This window comes from Camarhynchus parvulus, chromosome 7, assembly GCF_901933205.1.
Source record: "Camarhynchus parvulus chromosome 7, STF_HiC, whole genome shotgun sequence".
Taxonomy (NCBI): Eukaryota; Metazoa; Chordata; class Aves; order Passeriformes; family Thraupidae; genus Camarhynchus; species Camarhynchus parvulus.
In genome coordinates, this window is record NC_044577.1 from 4656689 (window position 1) to 4675313 (window position 18625).

General features: G+C 46.0%; 2 protein-coding genes across 3 annotated transcripts in view; both read right to left on the bottom strand.

The window, feature by feature from the left end:
* Window positions 1-2282: 2282 nt before the first annotated feature.
* Window positions 2283-4784, bottom strand: RPE (ribulose-5-phosphate-3-epimerase). Of its 2 annotated transcripts, none has more exons than XM_030951964.1 (6): window positions 4628-4784; window positions 4412-4491; window positions 4193-4332; window positions 3482-3616; window positions 3254-3340; window positions 2283-2840 (listed from the first exon to the last, which is right to left on the bottom strand). In XM_030951964.1, the coding sequence occupies exons 1-6, from the start codon at window positions 4747-4749 to the stop codon at window positions 2718-2720; spliced, it is 687 nt and encodes a 228-aa protein (XP_030807824.1). In that variant the 5' UTR covers window positions 4750-4784; the 3' UTR covers window positions 2283-2717. The 2 variants fall into 2 exon arrangements, with proteins under 2 accessions (XP_030807824.1, XP_030807825.1); XM_030951965.1 differs by having other exon boundaries at window positions 2490-2840; window positions 4639-4784.
* Window positions 4785-7549: 2765 nt separating this feature from the next.
* UNC80 (unc-80 homolog, NALCN channel complex subunit) overlaps window positions 7550-18625 on the bottom strand; it is a 124882-nt gene continuing 113806 nt past the window's right edge. The window contains exons 61-65 of the mRNA XM_030951955.1: window positions 17642-17698; window positions 11350-11431; window positions 10740-10851; window positions 9437-9627; window positions 7550-8321 (exon numbers count right to left, since the gene is read on the bottom strand). Coding sequence (XP_030807815.1) covers window positions 8052-8321; window positions 9437-9627; window positions 10740-10851; window positions 11350-11431; window positions 17642-17698 — 712 coding nt within the window. The 3' untranslated portion in view covers window positions 7550-8051. The remainder of the gene's footprint in view (window positions 8322-9436; window positions 9628-10739; window positions 10852-11349; window positions 11432-17641; window positions 17699-18625) is intronic.

The window sequence follows — 18625 nt, forward strand, 5'->3', positions numbered from 1 at the left end:
AGCTGGCCAGGCCTGACAGCACACTGTGGCTGTAGCAGCACACTGTGGATCTGGCAGCACACTGTGGCTGTGACAGCACACTGTGGCTGTGGCAGCACACTGTGGATGTGGCAGCACACTGTGGCTGTCTGCAGCTGCACAAAGCCATTTTCCATGTGCTTTATTTACCATGTTCAATTGAGGCATTTTTTTTAACACCACTTATGTTCTGCTTCCTGCTGCTATGAGGGTTTAAAATGCTTCATCTCTGCATCCAGGATCTTAATGGCATGTAAGTACAACTAAGAATTTTTAAACCCTATTAAAACTAACTTCTGTGTGCGTCTCCTGCAGTGTTTTATCTCCCTCAGGGCTGTGGGCTGTACCACCCTGTGCAGCATGTGTGCAAGCCCAGTGTGACTTGGCTCTGTCCATGTTGTTTTCATCCTGTTTTCCAGTGCAGACAGACCTGTGCTCTAGAGCACATGCCTCAATATAGCAGGCTGTGCTCTCCCTTACTGCTGAAACCTTATCAGAGGATTGCAACATCTCACGGGCCTGGGCTTTGTTCAGCCCTGGGGAGACCCTGCAAGCAGCTCTCTGGGTTTTCAGGTCACGCTCAGTTGCAGTCCTGGGACTCAAGGCTGGTCACTGAGCACAGGACAGGCCTAAACAGGCCCCAGAGAGATCCCTTCAGTAAATGGATACAGGTGAGAAACTGGAACAGTCTTAAGCATTAAAGAACAAGTATCAGTCATCACTGTGATTTCTTCGACATGGTCACTAACAGATTTAACCTCAGATGTGTAAAAGCTGTTGCAGCAGGAGTCACCTGCATAAACCCACTTGAATGGATTCAGACAGAAGCAATTAAGTAATTTTACTTTGTGAGTGTAGCATCTCTTCTACAGGACTCCTAACCCAAGAGTCAATGCATCCTTACCATCCTCAAAACAATTACAAAATGGCTACAACCTATGAACAGAAGACATACCATCAATTAACTAGCACGACTTGGATGTCACCCCCAAATTAATTAGGAAAAAAGCAGAAATAGCTTCATTATCCTTTCAATCCAGCTTACACTCAACTGCAGGAGGTTAGTACAGTACAGCTGTTGTCCTACTGCTTTCAACAGCATGAAAAGCCACTCCACATCCTGAACTAGCATTTTCATTTCAGCTGGTGGCTGTCCAGCCTGCATTTATCTACCAGAGCCATGACTGTTTGTCCATGCATACACTAAACTCCGCACTGGTTGTTTCCAGAAGCATGGATAAGCTGCTCTAACAGCCCTTGGGACTACAGCCTTCATGGCCAAGCTTGCTTTTGGCAAACCTCTTCTGAACTATCTCTCAGTACAGCAGGTCCACACAACTCCATTTTCTTGTGCTAGTTCCCAAATGGGGTTGCAAGTGGAAAAAGGAAGCAACTTTTGTTCACCTAAACCACAATTAACCACACAGAAAAAACGTGGCAGTTCAGCAATTTGAGATACTCCTGTAGAGTGTCTGAACCAGCCCTGGCACTGCTGGGTGACACCTGCCCAGTGCTGCTGCAAAGAGAGCAAACCTGACTCTGACCCTGTGGAAGCTGCTGAGCCTCCTGGCCCGGCCCCCAAGGCAGCAGACTGTCTGCAACCCTTCTGTCATTGCAACTTAAGGGAAAAATGCCACACAGAATACCATCACATATTTAAGAGCCAGCAATGCTAATTAGAGCCATGGGAAACAGGTCTGCCTAAAAATGGCCTGCTCAGTCTTCCTCCAGTGCACTGTTATTCACCTTTCATGTGCCCAACCAGGCCAGGCCTGTGCACACAGCAAACTGAAGGACTGATGACTGTTTGGTTCCACAAGCTGCTCTACAGACCCACCTCCAAGCATGTCAATCTACACATGTCTTCAGCAGCTACCCTTTCTGCATGTTACCATCTTAATCCTTTACTCAGACACATGTAACCAACCAAGGAGATTGTGCAGCAAGAAAAAGCTTTTTACTTACCTGAAGAGTATTAAAGCAACATTCTTCTGAGGAATTCCATCACTTGCAGGAATTTCAGACACAGCTGTCTTAATTGGCTATTTGAAAGGTAAGTGAGGAGATAGTCCCCACTCTGTGATCTGGTAAAGATGCTGCACTGACTTACCTGATGCTGGATTTCTATAAGCCAAGTACTTTCAATGCAATAGAAGCAAAGGACAGGAACATTTCTACCATCACTGAGATTCCCTCAGCCCTCTTAAGCTGCCTTTTCCCTAAACTTACTCCTAAACCCACTTATTTATAACAGTCAGCTTCAAGAACTTAACACACCAAGGAAGGGGTGTTTAATGCAGTAGTGGAAAAAGTTTTGTAGGAATGCACAGATCAAATGACAAAATACAGACAGCAAAAGGCAGTTTGATTAAGAGTCTTCCACAAGAGAGATTCTTGTGGTGATGCTACACTCTTCTAGCAAGCAACAAACTGACTGTAGTTCAATCCAGCCAGCATAGAGGCTGTGCCACAAAATTAGCCTCCACAAAATCAAGAGACAGGTTCAAACCATTGCATTTCCAACCCTGAAAGACAGCCAGAACAGTTCCCACTGCTGCTTGCTTCACTGCAGTGAAGGAATGCTTCCTCTGTTCAGCAGCAAGAAGTTTTTGTAGTTGGTGTTCATCCAGCCCCTGCTTATGCAGGAGAAAAGGGCTCTCCTGCATGGCCAGAGCTTCTGGAACACGGCTGGGGAGGTCTCATCGGTCCAGGCTGCGCTTCTGGGCTGCCTCTGAGCACACGTTCCTGAGCAGGTTGATCACAGACCTGGGGTCTGCGCTCTTCATGATAGCACTGCCAGACACAATCATGTTGGCTCCTGCCTGGGGGGACAGCAAACACTGCTCAGTCACGTGGAACACAGCCTACATCCTGCCTGGAGAGCACTGGAGATGGGAATTCTGGGCTGCTGTGCAAGCAGGTGGGACACAGGGGACATCCCCCTAACTGCAACCCCAAATCAAGTTCAGAAAACACAGCTGAAATCCCCAAATATACAATTTCTTCATCACACTGCTTCTATTTACACCAACGTAAAAGAAACAAACTTCTTTAGCTTAGGGGAGGCTTCAATAGCCACTATTTTTAAAAAAGCACAAAATTAGACCTCAAAAAGATTTTGATATTAAATGTGTTTTACGGTTCCCTCTGAAAATGAAAAATATTTCTTAAGCTTTATTTTCTGGGAGTTGATAAGTCTCTGAGCACAGTGACTGAGAATGCTGCAACCTCTTACCTCTGCACATTTATGGATAGTATCAGGACCCACTCCTCCATCCACTTCTATATCCAAGGAGGGAAACTGTGTCCTGAGCCACTGAACCTGAGGAAAAGATAAAAGGCTGAGCACTGAGCTGTCACTCTACAACTTCTCATACATCTAGAAAAGGTTTATCAACTTCACCACTCACTACTGTTAATTAGCTTTTAGCTCAATAAATAATAAAAGAGAAACACAGTTTACCTTTGGCATCATGTCTTCCATAAATTTCTGTCCTCCGAACCCAGGTTCTACTGTCATCACCAAAGCCATGTCTATCTGATTGGCCCAAGGCGCCAAGTGTTCAACTGTAGTGCCAGGCTTGATGGCCAAGCCAACCTGCAGGAAGGGAAGCCAAATCCATGTGCACGTCAGGGCAAGACTGGCCTGAGATCAGTACAGATTCCTAGGAAGTAATTACACAACTGTGTAATGGCAGGAAGAACAGGCTTCTTCGTTTAAAAATTCCAGATTTTCTTCACTAAAATTGAAGACACTTCATGCACAGTGTGTTTGGGCTGCATGTGCCAATCCTAGACCACCTGAAGTGGCAACAATGAGTTTTCCATAAAATCGTGGAATCAAAATACCTTGAGTGGAAGGGACCTACAAGGCTCATCGAGGCCAACTCCTGGCCCTGCACAGACACCCCACCAATCTCACCCTGTGACTCAGAGCCTTGTCCTAACACTCCTGGAGCACTGGCAGCCTTGGGACTGTGACCATTCCCTGGGGAGCCTGCCCAGTGCCCGAGCACCCTCTGGGTAAGAACCTTTTCCTGCCATCCAGCCCAAACCTCCTCTGACACAGCTGCAGGCTCCCTCAGCTCCGATCACTGCTCACCACAGAGAACCTGCCAGCAAGGCAGCTGTTAGTTAAGCAGATCTAAGTATACAGGGTGTGCATTCCTCTCACCTTCATGCCATTCTCCCGAATGTCCTTTATCAATGCCCCGGGATTGTCCGTCGCTTCTAGATGGAAGGTGTACTGGTTTGCACCAGCCACTGCCATGGGCTTCACCCACTGCTCAGGCGCGGCCACCATCATGTGCATGTCTGGAAGAGGAGAGCGAGCGGGCAGCAGGGCCGGCTCCCGCCGCCGGAGGGGCAGCGCCCCGCAGCCCCCGGCCCTTACCGAAGAAGGGCTCCTGGCCCAGCCGCTTGCGCAGGCTCTCCACGACGGGGTGGCCGAAGGTGATGTTCGGGACGAAGTGTCTTGGGGCCGAAGAGAGAGATGCGCCCGCCCACAGGTTACCCGGTGCGGCCGAGAGGAGCGGGCCGGGCCGTTCGCCCGCCCCCCGCGCCCCCGGCCCGGCTCAGCCCGGCCGCTCCCGCCCGTCCCCGGCGTTACCCGTCCATTACATCCAGGTGCAGGTAGTCGGCCCCGCAGTCCAGCATGCGGCTGCACTCGGCGCCCAGCGCCGCCAGGTCGCTGTTGAGGATGGAGGGACCGATCCGACACCCCGACGCCATCGCTGCGGCCGCGGCTGCTGCCGGGACGGAGGGCGGGCCGGGCGGCCCGGGGGAGGGCCGGGGCGGTGCCGCCGCCATCTTGGGGCTGCCGCTCCGCCCTCACGGCCGCGCTGACGCGGCAGGGGCCGCACCCTCGGCCCCAAAGTGACGAAATAACAATAATAATAGTAGTAGTAACCCTGGTGTAGGTGATTTTAAGTTCCCAACCAGGTGTATTTTGTTACCCTCAAGCACAGCTCCAGCCCCGCGCCGGACCTGGAGCAGATGGCTAAACATTAACAAGCGCTGCCGGTATCCCGGAAGAAAACCGCGCATGGAACCCCTTCGGAGCGCCAGACACCGACCGTGTTACGCAAGAGGCTCAAACACAGAACAGAACTCTGTCCTTTGCCGTCGTTCCTTTGTATTTAATCCTCGGGACAACGTTTGCATAAAATGCTGAGGCAACGGGAGCGACTGACACGTGGACGAGACAGGCAGAGCCGGACATGGCTGAACACGACATGCGCTTAAGGCGGCTAGCACTATGTAAAGCAGCAGCGTTTGTCTCCACAGCAGAAATAACACCGCGTCTGGTACAGAGAGACTGGAGGACAGCACAAACCACCTAAAGAACTTGGTTTGCCACTCAGCAGGACGGCATTAAATGCACTGGTACGACAGTAAAACGCATGGGAAGTCAGGCTGATGGGCTGGCCTGTCCGTGCCATCTCTGAGCAATCATCCCACAAAACCAAAGCCAGCTGCACAGCCACCTGGATAAAATTAAACTGCAGATTACATCGTTTAGGAGTTGCATTGATTTCTAGTAGGGTAGACATTAAAAAGAGGCATTTTAGTCCTTGCTATGGCTTACTACTGTGGATTCACCTGTGACAGTGGAAACTTGAAACTTGAACATTATATACACAGAATTAAATTAAGTAAATCACAGTTATTTTGTCATCTCTAGAGCAGAGTACTGTGGGAAGGCCTCTACTTTTCATTAAGGAGGATGCTTCCTCCTTTCTGCAGAAAAGGTCACTCCGTAAAGTGCACCATGAATTCTGTGTGTTGTGTCCCAGCCATTTACTCAGCTCATGTCTGAAGCTTTCCTCCCCCCCAGGCTGCCAGTGACCAAGCCTACCTGGGGACTTGGAAGCAAAGCTGTGGGATTTTTTCTCATTTGTGCGTCAGTGTTAATAATGACACTTAACATCTAGAATTCAGCAATTCTTGGAGTGACCTCTGAGCTGGGAGCTAATCTAAGCAGCATCCTACAGGTAGCTGGCACAGGCTCCAGTGCTCTAAGGAGATAAAAGCAGTACAGCATGTTTTGATCAGCAGAGGAAACAGTTTGTTTTCCAAGACATCTGTTGGGACATTGTCACCTCTCTTCCAACACCAAGAACCCTTTGGAGCTGCATTAGAGCACCACCTATACATTATACAGCCCCATATATGTGGGGGATAGAGGTGGTGCACTATAAAAATAGTTGGGTTTTTTTCAGCCCTGCTGTTCCCAAGACATGCTGAGATTCTCCTTCTCTCACCAACAGAGTGGTAGCAGAGCATGCTCAGCACCTGGGACAAAAATGGCTTTTGCTCTCTTCAGAGGTTTGATGTGAGTGAGTTCCCTGCCCAGAGTGGTGTGCACAGCTCCTGTCAAATGTGGGCACTTGGCAAATGCCAGGCAGCACAGCCTGAGGCTCCGTGAGCTGCACAGGCTGAAACCTGCTGCCAGCTGTGTGGGTAATGGTGTCAGCCCCAGGAAAAGCTGTGTGCTGCACTACAGCAGCAAGGCAGCTCTATGGAGGGCAGTACTTCAACAGCTACTGCAGAGCCCAGGAGGAGAGCTGAAGTCCTTTCTGTGGAGATGGCTACAAGGATACCATTTCCCTCCTTAGTAAGGCTGGTTTATCATGTGTGTGTCCAAATTGCAGGCCCTCAGGAGTCAAAGTGGTAATGAGCACGTTTTAGATACTCTTAGGATGATCCAAAACATTTTCCTCTGCACAATAATGGCGTGATTATAAACTCCACTTAGTCTAACATGAGCCAAAAAAGGCAGTATATGATTCCCAAGGGTCTCTTTGGGCATTGCTGATGATTTCATGGTTTGTTTCACAGCTATTTTGCAGTTTGCCTGTCAGCAGCTAATGGCTAAATTCACATTTCAGTGTAATTCCATGATGCTGCAGAAAAACCCTTTAACTCAGCTGTGACTTCAGCTGATCCCCCCAGGGATCTCCACCTTACACACATTTATCCAATACTTGCAGCCATGAACGTTACATACATAAAATGGAACCTTTTAAAATACAATCTCAGCATGCCAAAAATAGATTCTTTCATCAAGTTTCTGCCCTGCAATATCCATCTTTTGTTTACAATGTACATATATATATATATATATATAGTAACATGAAAATACCATATATAAATATTTACTTTAAATTCCCTCTACGTACATCCAACAGCATCAGGGGAGCAGTTGCTTGGGGCCAGAAGATCCACACATTCCAGATGCAGTTTCTTGGGAGTATTTTTTTAAACTCTGGAGATGAATAGCTCAGTACATTAAAGCAGGACAATGTGGGTTATTTGTACCACCTGCAGACCACTCAGCCCCTGCTCATCTGTGTCTGTGGACAGCACATGCATTCCTGCTTACACTATATACTGTATTTAGTCTTTACAGAGCAAATATTTTTGTAGCACAAGGGCAATATTTTACAGAGTGGGATGGAACTAACAGACAAAAGTAAACTCAACTAAAGTCTGCAGTGCCAAAAAAAAAATCTAATTGCTTTATGGTGCTTATTGTTGCTCTGCATGTTAGAAACAATGGTCCCAGGCTTGAGAAAAATCAAGCATTAGATTGGTACTTTCTATCACTGTTTTCAAGGTGTAGGAGCCTTGGATTCAGCTGCTGTGTAGCCCTGCTCTCAAAAACACTACAAAAATAAATCTCAGGCACAGTCTCAGAAGAGACTTCTCTGTCTCACACAGTCCAACAGCCCATTACCCATGAGGCTGCTGATCACAGTACACGGCTGCCACATCAGGGCTCCACGGACCACATTTGCCTACACACCCCTATCCTGAGAATTCTGTACCAATTCTTGGTTCCTGTGGTCCTGCCCTGAACTGAAAAGAGATCTCACAAATAGAAATTTGCCAGTCTATAGCAACCACCTGATAGCTATTTCCTGCTCTTGGATAATAAAGTGCTCTTGTTTTACTTAGTTACTGTTTAGCAGGGAACTCTAAGGAAAGGTAACCACTTCCTTCCTCCTCCCAGTACCGTAGTTCCCCAAGAGTTACACATGAGACTCATCTAGATCCACGTCGGTCTCGCCCAGCTCCACATGCGTGAAGCTGAAGTGCGTGGCCAGCAGGGGGTTCTCCATGCCGTTGTCCTCGCTGATGTGCAGGACGGTGTCCCCGTGCTGCAGCAGGCTCGTGGTCTCCAGCCCCGCGTAGTCCTCGGTGTCAGAGAGCTGCGGGGGTGGCGTGCTCTGCGCTGTGGCTGGCCGGGATTCCAAGCCCTCCTCTTCGTCCTTCTCCTCCTCGGCACACAGTGCCTCGCTCTGCAGTTGAGGACAGCTGGGGGTCAGGCTCAGAGAAAGCAGGAGGGAGAGGGGGGACAAAAGGAAAGGAAGGTCTATAAAGTATTTTCTCATTCAAATATACATTTTACCATAAAGAACCAGGCACTGCAGATTATAAATCCCTTAAAATTATACCTTTGCTGGTGAATCAATTTTATATCAAAGATCAGAAAGGTTATCTGATTGAGTCATGAACATTTCCTCTTTTCATCTTTTTTAGCATTTGGCTTCAAACGGAGAGTAGGTTTACATTAGATATTAGGAAAAAATCCTTTATACTGAGGATAGTGAGGCACTGGAAAAGGTTTCCCAGAGAAGCTGTGAGTGCCCCATCCCCGGAAATGTTCAAGGCCAGTCTGGACAGGCTTGGAGCAACCTGGGATAGTGGAAGGGGGTGGAATGAGTCCAAACCATTCTGTGATTGATCCTGTGATTCTGAATACCGAGATCATTCATTTGTGCATGGCAAAGGACATAGCCTCAAAAGACACTGGATATCTGGGCATGTAAAAGTGATCTCAGTGTCACTGATGTGTTGAAGGGATGACTGGGATTGTCACTGCACCATCCTCAGTGGGGGCCAACACAGAAAAATATTGGTCAAGCAATTTCTTTTGCAATGTGGTGCTTAAACAGTCCTGAGGCTTTGATGGATTCCTTCCTTAAGGGGGCATCTCTCAGGGAGCAAGCTGTGAAAACCTGTTGAGGACAGTTTGCCTTGGTGACAGGGTCCAGAAGAACAGTGTATGTGATGGCAAAACAGAAAGGGAAGATGCAGAAAATATTTTTTCAAATTAAGAATTGGTACATTGACTTGGAAAGGAATGGCTTTACAGAAGCAGGGGCTTGACAGCAAACAGCCTAAAGAACAGCCACACAGGAGAGTTTGCTGTGTTTACCCTCCTGCCAGCTTTCATCATAGTTCTGTAATACCTCTGGCACTTCCCCATGCCTGAGACGGAGCAGAGGAGGGACACAGGCTGCAAATGCAGCATTGACATTACCTGGCTGTGAAGGGACACAGGCTGCAGACCCAGCAGTGACGTTACCTGGCTGTGAAGGGACACGGGCTGCAAACCCAGCAGTGACGTTACCTGGCTGTGAAGATCAGCCACGACGATGGCAGGCGAGGAAGTCAGTCCGGGTTTGCCGAGCGGCTCCTGCTGGCCGGCGGCCTGGGGGCTGCAGCCCAGCTGCTGCTGCTGCTGCACCGGCGGCTCCGCGGCGCAGGCGGGGGATGCCTCAGGCTGAGCCTCCGTGAACGTCACCGAGCGCTTCTGCTCCGCTGGAGGGTGCAAACCCAGGAAACTCGGGTTAAAATTTGGGAAGAAATACACAAGAAAAGAAGAGGGAGATTCCATGGGGGTTTTACAACTAAGACAGGGTTTGTGGTTCCTTCCATCTTTATATAAGCTGTCTAATCTAAAATTCTTTTACCTTGGGTTTCCACTACTGCCACAGCAAGACTGGGATCTCCTGAAGTCTAGCTAGCACACCTATCCTTGTCATGGCTTAGTGAGAAAAATACCACCCATAACATCTTTCCATTCCAGAAGAATACACTGAGTTGAATTCCCATGTGATGCCCTCAAAAATAAAAGACAAACTGGCATGCAAAAAGATAGGAGAATTGCCCAAGGTTTTGCTGAAATTTTAAGAAAAAAAAATGCAACAGATAGCCCCTCATTCCTGCAGACTCAGTCTACTAGCCAGGAATAACAGAAGAGCACTGACTAAAGACAGCTAGACTAAAAACTTAACAGTAAAACTGATATTCCCATTCCTGCTTTTAATTATTTTTTGTTAACTTTTATGTTTCAGACATCTCCAGCAGTGGTGTTGCCCCAGCAAGTTCACAAGTAACCTTTGCTATTGGAGATGTTTCCTCCAAAGCTCACTGCTCACCTCAGATGGTACAGAATACAGCTGCCTGCTCAGCTTGGCAGTGCTGACTGCTGGAAACATACAGCACAGACTGGACAGTCCTACATTCACTTTCATGTACAGTCCTTAGAGCTCTCTACTGCTAAGCTTATGATGGGACATGTCCTTCTTTCTACTACTCTCAATACCTCCAGACTTGCACATCTGGAGGTTTTGGATGAGGCATCCTGACTAGAGGAAACCCATCCCCTAAATTCTCCATAACTCTTGGAAACAAGATTGTTCATTGTCCATGTCCTGTTTGACCTTGAAAACCTCTGGAGAAACCATCAAAGTGTTTTGAGAGGAGTGGATTTCTGATAGGATATCCATCTACTAGGAAAAAGTATAAAGCTGCTGGGACTTCACTTTAATATAAGCTGCTAACAACCTACAATTCCTTTAAGCTCAAACCACATCATTTTCTACTTTCCAGTGTGGAGTGCTGGTTCTGGAGATGCAGCAGTGCCCTACCACAGGGTTTAGGCTTTGGCTGGATGCTCCGTCTGGTGGTTGAAAGCCGAGCTCCGTGACGGCTCCGAGGCTCCGTTTGCGTCTTCTGACGTGACAGCAGCGGCCGTCGAAGCTGAACATGGGAACAGAGAGTTAGCCTGGTGTGTGGGCACATACTGCACAGCTTCTCCTCTGAGAGGAGAACATCACTGTCTGTACCTCTCATGTCCCCTCACTCTACTTTTAGAGGGTTTTAAGGTCTCCATGGCTCACACATTTCCCTCAAATCAACTTCTGGGCTTTGTGCCTTTTCAGTTTCAACACTGAATGTAATGCAGTGCAGGTTGCGTGACCATAATTTCATAATAGTAGTAAGAAAAAAGCCTGCAGAGGACAAGACTGGGGAATTTAAAGCAAAGGGCACCTCCTCTCTTAGAGATTTGTCTGGCTTCACACCTACAATTTGTGCTATGGTCCCTGCTAAGTCAAGGGACTGCCCTAGTACAGCAAAAATGAGGTAGAGATGACACATCCCATCCACACCTCATGTCCAAACAGCCCCATACAAGAAAAGCCAAACCAAATCCCAGAGCAGGAGAGGAGGTTTGTTCGTTACTGCCCATTTCCTCACCTGCCTTAGGCCTCTCTTCCGCCCCAGGGGCTGCTGCAGGAGGAGGTTCTGCTGTCCTGGCTCGCTCTGCACACTTGCCACCCTGTCAGATGGTGACAGCATTAGGCCAAGCACAGAAGCACGCTGCATTACTAATAGGTGTCCTGGCAATTGGGACTAAAGTAAATAAACAAGAGATCCACCAACCACTAATGGCACAGTCACTTCAAAGAGCAGCACTATCTTTGAAGGATGGGAGAGGACATGTCTGTTGGGTTGTGGCTTCCGGGGCTTGGGAAAGGGTGGGAGGTGGAGTCATGGTATTCAGGACTTGGCCACACACAGGTAGCATCTAAATATAAATAACTGCAGGTTTCAGTTTTCAGTCATTGATTGATGCATCCCACTGAGCAGCACTCACTTCTCTGCATCCTTTGCCACATCAGTGAAGGCGGGAACATCAGCTTCCTAGCTCAAAAGCCTTCGTGTCTGCTTTTCCTTTATTCAAGGACAATGTTGTAAAAGCTATTTTTTTCCTTCCCAAACAAGACTCTGTGGCCTCATCGCAATTTTGTCATCTGGTTTTAATTTCAGTTTAAGTCAACAAACAAAAAACAAACGCAAAGTGACAAAGGATCCATTCACATAATGGATGCATGAGTTATGTGAACAAGGCCCCCACACTCAACACTTGCAGCCTCAAGTCTTTTGTGACTAACAAACAAAAGAGACAAGTAAACAAAAACACAGCTTTCTGGTTTTTAATATACTGGCACAAAATACCTGAAAACTTGCAGTAGAAGAAACTTTAGCAATAAAACATACTCAGCTATGTACCATCTCATACTACCATCCAACTGACCATTCAACCTACTTAACATAAAAATACCAGCCTCCCCTCATTTTTATCAAAGCACTGTATTCTTCCAAACACTGGGCATTTAGCAGTCACAAAACACTTTAGCTGAGACACTTATGACTAAATTAGTCACTAAAAATTATGACAGACTTGTTTTAACTCAGGCAGCTGCTTTTTTAAAGCCAGACTGGAATCCACTGAGCAACATGTCCTATCTAAACAACTTCCAGCTACAGCTGGTATACACAGTGTTCAAGATTCAGCATTGTCTTTGGCTTGCATTAATCTAAAGGAAAACAACATTCTTTTCCTCTGCATACTTCCTTGGATCTGCCTAGAGTTTGTCAGTACCACCAAGAGAATGAAGGCTAATCACTGACCACGCAGAGGTGGAGGAAGAAGACAAACCTAGGGACATGGTCAGACAAGACATGGAGGATGGCTTAAAAAGCTTTGTGTTCTGAGCAGCCCATTCTTCACTTTGGCAGAAGTTACCGATTGTCCTTAGAAGGTTTGGCAGAACAGAACATGGAGGGTTTCCTGCTCTGCTTTGGGGCTGCTGGGGTTTAGGATTTTTCCTTTTCTGTCTTTCTCTCATGGAATTTTGTCCCATCTGTCACTAAGAAACCATAACAACCCACACATAGGAGAGACAAGAGAAGTTTCCATGGGAAGGGTGCAGCTGGCCACTCTCCTAACTGAGGAGTTTCTCTTGGAGGGGCAAAGATACCACAATAATTTTTTGCCTAAAAGCCCCTTAACCTCCAAGTTTTAATAATTCAGAGGGAAGTGGGCCATATTTTCCATTCCAAGGGAGGCTCCCACATCCCTTGGCAAACATTTGTCTTTCAAACCAAGATGGGGCAAAGTCTGGTTACCTGATCTGAAAGCCTTATTCTTTCTCCCCTTTCATTTAAACTGAAGCCAGACTTTGCACTGAACCATACTCATGTGTTTCTATCACTTCTACAGAGGAGACAGTGGGCAGCTTTGAGGACAGACACATCTTGGGACCCCGAAGCTGTTTATCTTTTGATTGACAGACTACAGCCTGATAATCCTGGGCATGCCCTCAGCAATCTCACCACAGCTGCACTGCCTTGGAAAAAGAGGAAAAGCTTCAGCAAGCTCAAAGCCAAAAAATCCCAAGATATATTTGAGTCCTTTTCTTCCTTAGACAGGTTTTCCAAATGAAATCACCAGTCCCTGGAACATATATCCCAGCTTTTCCATAGCAGCTTTACATAGCAAGCATCCTAAACACCACACAAACACCTGCCTAGGGATAAGCAGAGCCCTCAGAGTTACCTCCTGTTAGCAGGAATATGTTCTTGACTCAGACAGTGACTGCAGCACATATGACTGGTAATTCCAAAAGCATCACGTCATTCCTTATTAAAGTAAAGAGACTGCACTTAAATTAGTCTTTATATTTGTGATCCAGACTACTTGAAATTGCTAGGTGAATTTCCTTAATCTTCTGTTCCTAGGATTACATAAAAACTTACTCTTCTGAATTTCTAGAAGTTTTTTACAGTTTTTGCCACTATGTGAGTGAAGTAGGAATTAGCTGGGGAAGTTCTTGAAAAAAAACTATCTACTGGACTAGCTTTGGGAATACTGCTACAATTTCTGATGAAGGGAAGGTGCTGTCAGGAAGGAGACATGTCTCTAGCAGAAAGACTGCAACTATATTCAGTACAAAACTGGTTACAGTGCTGAAACAAACTCACTTCACATGTGATATGAAAACACTTGAAAAAGGCCTTCGCTAACAGGTAAACACGGACTGTGTGAGGGCACAGAGGCTACACATGAGATAAAAACTATTCCCATGCACTGGAGACAAACAATAGGCAAGCAAAAAAAAGCTGCACTTCATGTCTTCCTGCTGGAGTCTGGGATTTTCAGCCTGGCCTATAACATAAGTGAAATGAGTTAAGTGAGCTGGTGGCTGTTTACCTCCAGTACTGAATCCTTACACAAATTGGTATAACCTGGGATGATCTTACAAGCTAAAATTGCAGATATCTCTTGCAGGGAAATGGTGGACCTGAGAGCAGCTGAGTTTTGCAGAGCTGCCTGTGCACAACACAGTCCTGCTGGGGCTGTATTTTGGGTTTCTATCCTCACATTTTGAAGAAGGAAAGAGAGAGAGAGAATGCTAAAGACCACAAATTTCAGATGAGCGACTGAATTTTCAGCTATAAGCTTTCTCTTAATGAAGGTTTGTGAGGGTTTCTTTTCACATCAAAGAACAGAACTACCCATCTTGTTTCTGTGAAAAGGAGCATGGCAGCAGAGGGTTGGCTCTGTGCAGCCTGCCCTCCCTCCTTTTCTCTCTCTCTTTGTTTACCAGGAATACACTGTTTTTCTGACAGCCTGTGGGACCCAGCCAAGGAACAAAACTTGAACCAAATCAAGTCCCTTTTCAGCTGACAGTATATTCCCCCTGCCCATGGCAATGTGATCTGTAAGAACAGTTTTTCTAAAGGACGTATGCCAAATTTATTTGGGAATAAGAAACAAGATTTTTTTTCCTGCCCAACACAAAGATGCTCTGTCATTCTCTGAGTATCTCTATCAGGGATTTATTTGCACACTAATGTTACTCCCATTACATAGGGCAGAGGTGAGCCAAAGATCAAACCAACCCAAGTTTATGGATGCATGTTTCCAGCTCTACAAGGAGTGACACACAGTGGGGGCCAAAACAAACTTTGTCAGATTGGCAAGTAAAAGAAGTGATGCTCAGGAATTACAAGAAAACCTAACCATGCAGGCAAAAAAAAACGCCAAAAAAAACCAAACCAACAAACAACCAACAAGAAACCAAACCAAACAAAAACAAACAAACAAAACAAAACAAAGGAAGCAACGAGTTTCAATGTCTGTTAAAGAGATGTACATGTTTGCCACACCATCATGGTAGAGGATGCACACTTTGTGTCCCTAGACATATGAATGAGAGGGTTAGTGGACAAAGGCAGTGGAGAATGGGCTAGATATATTGTATTTCCAGACACATCCCAGCCCAGTTAGCATTAAATGTGCTGCTGCAACTGCCCTGGCAATGTGGATTCAATCCAATTTTTCCTGTTAGGAGCCATTAAGCTAGGATAGACACAAACATTACAGAAAAATGTGTTTGTGCAACAGATTTCCATTACAGTGGCTTCACCTTCTTCCTTTCTGATTTGGGAAAATATCCTGTCCTCTCAGATTATAACCACAACAGATCAAGATGCTCCTCAGCCCTGTATCCCAAGCTGGCTGAGCACTTCAGTGCTCTCCCCTTCCTGCCTTCCCTGCTTTTCTCCAAGGCTGCGTCTAATTGCTATAGAACAACGATAAACAGACTTTATTATTTTTCCATTTGTCATGATTTGTTTAATTTATTGAAGGGTCCTACCTTCTATAAGGGTATAGTCCCTAGTAAATATTGTTTATGTCTTTATCTCAGTTATAACTAAACTTGTGAATTTAGAAGGTGATTTTTTTGTCATTGCGTGCCAACCAAAATCAAAGTTACATCAGCAAAACTCAAGCCTGCTTTATTCAGAACTAGTGTTCTTGAATGTAAAAACAAATTAACTCTGCCCTATAATCCCCACAGCAAAACAAGCTTCTGCAACATCTGCTTTATTACTGCTGTCCTTTGGAGGAGGAATCCAATTTTCACATTTAACAATGCAGTTGGAACATCTTTTCCTCCTCACAGAGATCTAACCTAATCTTTTCAGATATATTTGCAGTGTCTTCACACCTTCTTAAGGCTTTGCAGCCTTAGTACCCATCCTTAAGCCATTATTGCCTGCTCCTTGAAAAGGATAATAAACCTCAGCAGAACTGACTCCCAAGTGCATGTGCTCACCCATTTGCTTTAGATCTCTGACCATAGAGCAGGGTGGAGGATAGTGTCCTGGTCCCTAGAGAAAATTTTTGTTACAGGAATTAAAAGGAACCCGTTGTGCAGCTGATTGCATTTCAGGGTTCAGAATAAATTACTGTGTTTGAACACATTTATTGACTTAGGTGTCTCATAGTACTCAGCCTCACCACTGTAATTAGGAGTGGCTACCCCCTACTTACAAGATCAAAACATATCAAAACCAACACTGATGAAACTAAGTACCAGGTCATTATGGCCTTAGCTCAGGTACAGACCTTTCCCTTTATCCTCTTCAAAAACTGTAGTGAGTTTTTAGTGCTGCTAAAGGGACAACACAGAAGTTCTTTGAATTATTTCTCTTCACCTCTTAAGCTCAGATGGCCATGCAGTCCATCTTACCTCAAAAATCAGGTAACAGCACTCCTGCCTCTGCACCAAGAAGCCAATGTCTTTTCCTAACCCATCCCAGCCCAGTCTGCCAGAGCAGGGCTCACACACACAAAGGACACCATGTCGCATGGAATGAGCTCTTTGTGGTGACAGCACTGGTGATAAACTCTCCTTTGGTCAGCTCAGGAGAATGAACAAACAAACATAGCAGCCTGTCCCCATCCCAAAAAACCACTACCAACATGGGAACCCAAGCTAATGGAACAGAAACCATTCACACAGACACCTCTCAACATATCCACAGCTTCCACTGGTGCAGGAATGAAACAGCAAGTTACCCTCCGTGTTGCCAATGTACGGGGCCGTGTTCTCCTGGGAGGAAACAGAGATGCTCTTGGGACTACAGCAGCTCTCCAGCCTCAAGAGGATGGGTTGAGAGGCAGGGAGAATGATAAACATGACAGATCTGGGTGTTAAAGGTGCAGCCTTCCCTTCTAAGTTCACTCCCGACCCATTTGTGTTTGCTCCCCTGTCTGTGGGTAATGAGGAACAGCTAGACCTGAACTCCAGCACTAACAGAGCCATTTCAGATATGTATTTATGGTGTCAATCTGCAAGATTTTTAAGGTGTCATTTGAGAATTGAAAATGCTTTGCAAAATTAATGAGAATTATTGTAAAGCACCCACAAAACACTATATTCCACAGGACTTACCATAATTAGTTTTATCAGTGAATGATAAAAAAACTCAGATTGATATGAAGCCTTTTGTAGTGACAGCATTGTGAGATGAATGAAAAAACAGATGTCTCAATTTTACATAAGCCTTCAGACTAATGCGTCTAACAGGACACAGCTAATGCCTCGTGGATCATCTTTCTCATGCCCTCCAAGCAATTGTTAAACAAGGGGAAAACCCCAAGGCCAGCCTGCTGCTTCATTCACTACAGCTTTTTCTTTCCCCTTCTCCTTAGCCTTCTCAAAGTTATTGGCAATCAAAGCTGAAAACTGAAGGTGGGCTGCTACACCCTGACTTGCAGGCCTGAATATTGATGAGCCACAAGAGACAGAGATGGAGAGAGTGACAAAAGGTGAGGGGGAAGAGACAGAAGGTTGGGAACAGCTCGTTTCCCAGCACACACACTGACAGACAGGTAGTGTTCACACTGTACCTAGAGAGGCTGCCCTCAGTGGCCAGGCTCGGGGAGTCATCGAGGACATTAGGTTCACTGCAGGAAGGGGCAGGGAGATTAAGAATTTAGGGAAAGAAAATGCAAAAAGCATGCGCTTGTCTCTGTTTTCAAGGGAAAAAATATCAATGGAACAAAAAAAGTAAAAAGAGGAGGGTAACATTAATTGGTCTCACACGCTCAAAGGCACAAATATGACTCAGAGGAGCTGAAAGAACATCTGGTAACAGCAGCAGTCTTAGAGAGAGTTCACACTGCATGAAGCCTTCCACATCTCTGCTGAGATTTGGGGAGCTGAGAAGTTCAACAGGATGTGTTTCTAAAGGAAATAAGGCAGGGAACTGCTTTCAAAGCTATTTTCCTGCAGCATTTTGGTTTATTTCAGTTCTGTTTACTTTCAGCTTCAGAGAAAGCTTTTTTCCCTTCGCCATGAGCCACATCTTCCTTGAGGGAGGGCTGATCTATCTCCCATGAGCTATAGACCCCTCTCCTGCTGGTGCAACTCTAAGGATAAACATCTGGGAAATAAGGTCTCATAGTGCAATGAAACTGTAAATAAACAGCTGGCAAGGGTCTTGGCAAAGGGACACAATTCCAATGCAGCCATCAGGCAGGAGCAGCCTGCTCAGGCCATAGGAAAAACATGAAAGAAAAAAAGAAAGAAAGAAAGAAAGAAAGAAAGAAAGAAAGAAAGAAGGAAGCAAAGTAGTCTGCTGCGTTACCAGCAGGAAAGCAGTAATAATATTACTTAGCATTAATTAGCTTACATTTGTGAGGCAGTCTGAAAGCCCACAGACCATCCATAACTCAAAGGGCAGGATGCTGAGGACTGTGATTATGCTTGCTGAGCTGGTCCTTCCCCTACCCAGATGAAAAGTGATTCTCTTGCTATACCATACACTTAAAAAGTAGAGTGAAGCTCTGTGTTAATTAAAGTCTTTTTTTCTCAGCATCACCATGATTTGG

Bases quoted from the DNA above. Each gene is read 5' to 3' on its own strand.
- RPE (XM_030951964.1), bottom strand. From the start codon at position 4,749: ATGGCGTCGGGGTGTCGGATCGGTCCCTCCATCCTCAACAGCGACCTG. The intron at 4,492-4,627 runs GTAACGCCGGGG...TTCGGCCCCAAG, and splicing joins CACCTGGATGTAATGGACGG to ACACTTCGTCCCGAACATCA. The intron at 3,617-4,192 runs GTGAGAGGAATG...CCCTTCCTGCAG, and splicing joins TTCGGGAGAATGGCATGAAG to GTTGGCTTGGCCATCAAGCC.